The 6555-nt window shown below is 44.5% G+C and overlaps 1 protein-coding gene across 1 annotated transcript; it reads right to left on the bottom strand.

The window, feature by feature from the left end:
• Positions 1-1600: 1600 nt before the first annotated feature.
• Positions 1601-3898, bottom strand: gpr83 (G protein-coupled receptor 83; the record flags this gene model as incomplete). The annotated part of the gene is given in 6 exon segments (XM_084450349.1): positions 1601-1738; positions 2089-2381; positions 2384-2538; positions 2789-2878; positions 3054-3095; positions 3828-3898. Coding segments are annotated over 6 exon segments (789 nt in total).
• Between the last annotated feature and the right edge of the window lie 2657 nt (positions 3899-6555).

Here is a 6555-nt window from a genome sequence, read left to right as displayed (position 1 = left end):
AGAGTTTTAAGCTGGATGCAAGCCGCTACAGGGAGCCAGTGTAGAGAACGGAGAAGGGAAGTTGTGTGGGAGAACTTGAGGTGGTTGAACACCAGGCAAGCAGCAGCTTTCTGGAAAAGTTACAGGTGTTTGATGGCTGATGCCGGGGCCCCAGCAAGGAGGAGGTTGTAATAGTCCAGGCAGGAATTGACAAGAGCCTGGATGAGCATCTGCACCGTTTCATTAGTGAGGAAAGAATGAATCCTCCTGATGTTGTAGAGCAGGAATCCGCAAGTGCGTGTAATAGGTGTGATATGTGCCGAAAACAACAGTTGGTCGGCCAGTGTCACACCCAGATTCCTCGCAGTCTGAGTTGGCGTCACCACTGTGTCTTCAATGGTGATGGCCAGGTCCCAGTGCGGGCAACTCTTGTCCAGATTGAGCTTGAGTTGGTGTCGCCATCCACCCCGAGATGTCAGCCAAGCACCCAGCTATGCGTGCCTCCACTTGTGTGTCAGAAGGGGAAAATGGCAGGACCAATTGGGTGTTATCGGCATAGCAGTGATAGGAGAAGCCATGTGAGCGAATGACAGGACCCAGAGATGTAGTGTAGAGGGAAAAAAGGAGAGGACCCAAGACAGATCCTTGTGGAACCCCCGTAGTCAGACTAAACGATTCTGACATCGACCCTCTCCATGTCACCCGGTAGGAGTGGCCCGTCAGGTAGGATGCAAACAGGGAGCGTGCAGAGCCAGTGACACCTTTCTCCTTGAGGGTGGAGAGGAGGATCTGGTGGTCTACATATCAAATGCTGCTGACAGGACGGAAGAGAGAGAGTTTGCTCTCGCGGCATGGAGTGTCACTGCAAGGAGGGCGGTCTCTGTTGAGTGGCCAGCCTTGAGCCCGGACTGGTGGGGGTCCAGGAGGTTGTTCTGGTGGAGGTACGGAGATAGTTGGTTAAAGATAGCATGTTCAAAGTGTTTTCGATAGAAAGGATAGAAGTCTGTAGTTTTTTTGTTTAGTTGGGAGTAGAAAGTGGGGGTTGGAGTAGTGAAGATAAAGTTTCAAAGAGTTTTTTAGGATTGGAAGCAGAGGTTAGGATTTTAGAGCGGAAGATTGGAAGCAGAGGTTAGAATTTTAGAGCGGAAGAAAGCAGCTTTAGCAGTCGGTAGGTAGGAGGAGAATGCAGAAAGAAGAGATTGGAAGTTAAGAAGGTCCTCTGGGAGTTTGCCTTTTCTTAATTTATGCTCGGCATTCTCAGGCTCTGTTTATCAGTATGCACTGAGTCCGACAGCCATGGGGCAGGTGGAGTTGGGCGTGCTGGCCTGGAGGTGAGGGGACAGAGATTGTCCAAGGAAGAGGAAAGAGTAGAGAGGAGAAGATTGGTAGCAGTATCAGATGGTAGTACACAGAAGGATTCAGGGGCAGGATCTTGTCTTGTATAATTCATTCTGGTTTGCACCCAGTCTCTCTCATACACATTTGAAATGATTAGGACATTTCAGTATAACCTCCATGTAGTGACATTTTTGCTATGAGACTTCAGATTGTATACTGTACCTACTACTTCCAGGCTATGGTCAAGCCCTACACCCCCCCCCCCCCCCACCACTACACTCTTCTACCTCGGGCGAGTGGTTGCCCCGTCACTCTGAGGCCCCTGCGGCTGATCAACACGGTTGAAGCTCTTCTCTGTCCTGGCCCCGCAGTAGTGGAAAGATCTGCCCACTGATGTCAGAACAGCAGAGTCGCTGCCGATCTTTCGCCACAAGCTCAACACTCACCTCTTCAAGAAATGCTACCAGGATTCTCCCTAAGCACCTATTACAGTATATTTTTTGTTTGCTACTCTTGCACTTTGCCTTGAGCACTAGATTATGTTCTTAGTCACTTGTTTAGAAAGGAGATGCACGTGTGAGTTCTGAGTAGTAGTACATTGACCTCCTACATGAAATGCAATTATTGTAAGTCGCTTTGGATAAAAGCCACTGCCAAATGACTGTAATCTAATGAATGCAATGTATACTGTAACCTCCGTGTGGCCATAATATGGTAATAAACTCTTAATTGAAGAGAAAATAAACAACATTAGCATGGGACGGCTTCTACCTTTGAATGACAAATAAATAGCAAGGACTTGAGTTCTGCCCTGAAGCTGTCATTCAACCAGCAGTAGATGAACGGGTTGTAGCAGGTGCTGCTCATGGCAAACCAGTGAAAACTGAAATAAATAGCATTGTTAGTGTCAATAACCTTGCTGGAGACCAGAACGACGTAGCAGTTTAGTGGGAACCAGCAAGCAGCAAACACAGCCACCACCAGTATCAACATCTTCAGAGTCATCTTCTTCTTCTGTCTGTGAGCAGCATATTGTGCTATGGTCACATCACCGATGGCGTTCGCTGCCACAGCTTCTTGGCCACGATGACGTAGGCGATGGAGATGATGGCCAGCGGGAGCACGTAAAGCAGGCCGAAGGTGGCAAGGTCCAGGTACTTCCAGAAGACGTCGGACGGCTGGGGGAAGCTCGGCAGACACACCATCCGGACATTCCTGTGACTGGGAGAGAACAGTTCTACTGCTTTTTATTTTATTTGAGAACACCTTCATTTGAAGTTTATCCTTGGTTGCAATGGCTTTAGGAGCAATAAAATCTTACTCATTGTAGAGTGGTACATAGCATAACACACACTTACACCTTGGTAGACCTAAACTCTTAAAAGATGATGGAAAATATTCACTTGAGATACAGGTGATAGGGCCTAGTCAAATATCTGTGATGCAGTGTGTATCGAATGAGCACCCTTACCCAAGGTCAAAGTGCAACAGCTTTTGGTAAATGGCATGAGGCAAAGAGAAACAGGAGGCTGTCACCCAGATCACAAGGACACAAATCACACCACGAAACAATAGTCAAAAAAACAAAAACAAGTCTTATAATTGCTCTACCACCGTTTTGGTTAGCCCTTCTCAGTCCTGTTGCAGGGTTGCCAACTTTTCAGAAAAGCTTGGAGTGAGACTGACATTTTTTCGGGGGGGGCGGCTGTCCTCACATCTTTAATATTCATTTTTACCTCCGCCCCGATGACGGCACGCCCATGGCCATAACGCCATACCTGGAGATGGGAAGGTCACAGGGACGAAGGGTTCAGAATGATGCTTTCAAGCGCTCAAAAAGAACTACAAAATTAATTAATGGGCAGAGGTCTGAGCACCATTTGTAGTGTACTGTAAACATGACCATTTAAACATTTCCCAAGTTTCATCATTTCTAACCCCTCAACCTACAACAGTTTTGGCCACCAGAGGGATCTGATGAGACCTCATTGTAAACACACTAGCATGACCCAAGACATGGTTCAATATGTGAAGGTTTATTTGGCAATATTGAAATGTCAACTATTATAAAAATAATTTACAGTCTTCACATACTCGTATTGTTCAGATTTTAAACAGTTTTAATTACATTTCCATGTCAATATTATATATATATATATATATATAAATATATATATAAATATATATATATTTATATATATATATATATATATATATATATATATATAAATTAGTCTTTGCATACTCGTATTGTTCAGATTTTAACACGTTTGAATTTTTACAACTTTTCAAATATATTTAATGCCACAAGAATAATCACAGATTTCAATAAAAATCAAGACTACAAGACTAGATGACATTCATCAACACCGCGGCATAAACAGAATAACAAGAAATTAGAATACTGAATAGCAGTAGTGGGATTATACCATCCTGCTCAGGGTTAAAGAACTAGAATGTTACATATAGGCTACTGTAACCGTTTTTGTTTTACTATGCCATAGGTCTACTGAGCTGAGAGCTCCTTGTCGTACTGGCCTGTGGCCTTCTTTGAGGTCTTGATGAGCGCTGAGGAGGGCATGATTGAGGACAGGGTTCCATCTATCAATCAATCAATCAAAGCTTTATTTATATAGCGCATTTCATACCCAGAGGCAACACAATGCGCTTTACAGAGAACAAGGGAGGTGGGCATACGACCCACTCTCTACATATTCCAGAGGGAAGCAAAAAAACAGTAATCACCCGGGGGCCAGATAAGTGAGCTGTAAAAATTCTTCCCTGACCCCTCTCAACAAGGCGATCGAGCAAGCTCCAGGAGTATGTTTGTCTACCGGCTAAGAACATTTATAAAGCAATACATTACATTCAATTACATTTCAGAGTAAGAGAGGCTAAAAAAGGAACATAGGAGAGAGGACATTCTACGGACATGCTACGACATCCACAGCAGACACAGGGGTATCTATCGGACTCCGGGAGGTCTGCTGGTGACAGTGGGGCATCCACTGGACATGCTACATCATCCACAGTAGACACAGAGGGTATCTATTGGACTTCGTGAGGTCTGCTGGTGACAGTGGGGCATCCACTGAACCTGGTTAGAAGATAGGAGGGAGAGAGAGAGGCACCAGGGAGAGGGAAGGCAGAGCAGGGTTAGTAGCACATAGAGTCATTCAGACCACACAGATATTGAATCAGGCGACCTGGGGCAGGCTCCTGGAATATATTTGTCTAATGGCTAAGAACATTTAAAGAACAATAAATAATAGTAAATTAAGTTTAAATTAAGATTTCGGAGCAAGAAAGGCTAAGAGCAAGAAAGGCTAAGAGCATCAGGTCCAGGCCAAAGCCGGATGTGGACTGATGTGTGTCTTGTGTGTACATGTGTGTGTGTGTACTAAATACTACGATATCCACAGCTCCACAGCTGACACTGGACCTGGTTAGAGGATAGGAGGGAGAGAGAGAGACACTAGGGGAGACAGAAAAACGGTTAGTAGCACACTGAGTCATTGAAGCAACACAACAGTCAGAACAAGCCTGTTTCAGGATAACCAGCTTCTGTACACTACTTGATATACATACATTGCATAGCAGGACAAGTATCAATGTATACAGAGGGTTCATAGGTAGGTTTGAGGCTGCCTTTCTGAATCTCAGGGTCTTAGCTAATGATTGTAGGCTAGGTCGAAAAGGTACGTCTTGAGGTCTCGCTTGAAGACCTCCGTTGTTTCAGCCCTTCTTAGGCACTCCGGTAGGGTGTTCCAGAGGTTGGGGGCATAGAAACTAAAAGCTGCCTCTCCATGTTTCTTGGTCCTGGCTTTTGGAACTGTTAAAAGTTCAGTGCCTGAGGATCTAAGTGGTCTGTTTGGCATGTATTTAACAAGCATGTCTGAAATATATTCTGGTGAGTGACTGTGGAGAGATTTATAAACTAGTAATAGTATTTTAAAGTCTATTCTAGAGTTGACTGGTAACCAGTGTAGTGATTTTAACGCTGGTGTGATGTGTGCCCTTCGTCTAGTCTTAGTGAGGACTCTTGCTGCAGCATTCTGTATTATTTGTAGCTTAGAGATTGCTTTCTTTGGTAGGCCTGATAGTAGAGCATTGCAGTAGTCCAGCCTGCTTGTGATGAAAGCATGCATTAATCTTTCGGTGTCAGCCTGAGAGAGAAAGGGTTGCACCTTGGCAATGTTCCTTAGGTGGTAAAAGGATGTCTTTGTAATATTCTTGATGTGGTTTTCGAAGTTAAGATCTGAGTCAAGTATGACACCTAAGTTTTTAGCCTGGCAATTGGTGTCAATTTCCAGAGTTTTTAGGTGTCTAGGGCCAGTCTGTTCCTGGTCTTGGTCTTGTTGAGCCCCACCATGGAAAACACTCGCTCTGCGTCTGCATTGGAGTGGGGCAGAACCAGGGCCAGCTTTGCGATGCTGCTGAGCCTCTTGAACTGGCTAACCCCCGTCACCTTTGAAGATTGAACTGTGTAAATACTCTACAATAGGCCTCAAGCACAGCAGGCATTTTGAAATACTGAGGTTGCTTCTAATTGGTTCACAGGCAAACATTGTGTAAGAACGTGAAGAAATACCTTTTCAGAATATGACAAGAACGTGTCATTGATACCTTTGACTGCGCATGTCAAAGGTATCAGTGACGCGTTTTTTTCAAAGATAGTGCGGTTCAATAGGGCTTCACTCTTTCGAGCAGTCAGTGAATGGAGTAACCCTATCCAGTTCTATTAATACATCCATGGTGAAGCCCTATTGAACCGTGCCATCTTTGAAAAAAACGCGTCACTGATACCTTTGACATGCGCAGTCAAAGGCATCAATGACGCGTTCTTGTAGTCCATGAACAGATTGCGTTAATGGCTCTCTCCGCTCTGAGTTAGCGATGAAAAGCGGCTTGCTTATGAATCTACTTTCGTCAAATATATCCATTGTAAAACATATCTTTTTATCCAGGCATCTTAGTTTTAACAGTATAATTGTGACTGAACATGTTTTATTTGCTATTCAATCTATTCACAACAACACGATGTGCAGCCAGGCGAACTAGCTCCAGGGGACCTGGTCCCAGGCGAGTTGTACAGCTGTCCACCCAGAGACGGGATCTCTCATTGCGGCTATGAAGTTTGCGGCTAACCCGCCGAGCTCGAAACAGAATGAATTCCACCTATTAGTAAATAAAACATGTTCAGTCACAATTATACTGTTAAAACTAAGATGCCTAGAT

The sequence above is a fragment of the Borostomias antarcticus genome (genome assembly GCF_949987555.1).
Source record: "Borostomias antarcticus genome assembly, chromosome: 15".
In the NCBI taxonomy this organism is placed as follows: domain Eukaryota; kingdom Metazoa; phylum Chordata; class Actinopteri; order Stomiiformes; family Stomiidae; genus Borostomias; species Borostomias antarcticus.
Note: the sequence above shows the minus strand (reverse complement) of the source record. Positions and strands in the feature narration are given on the sequence as shown.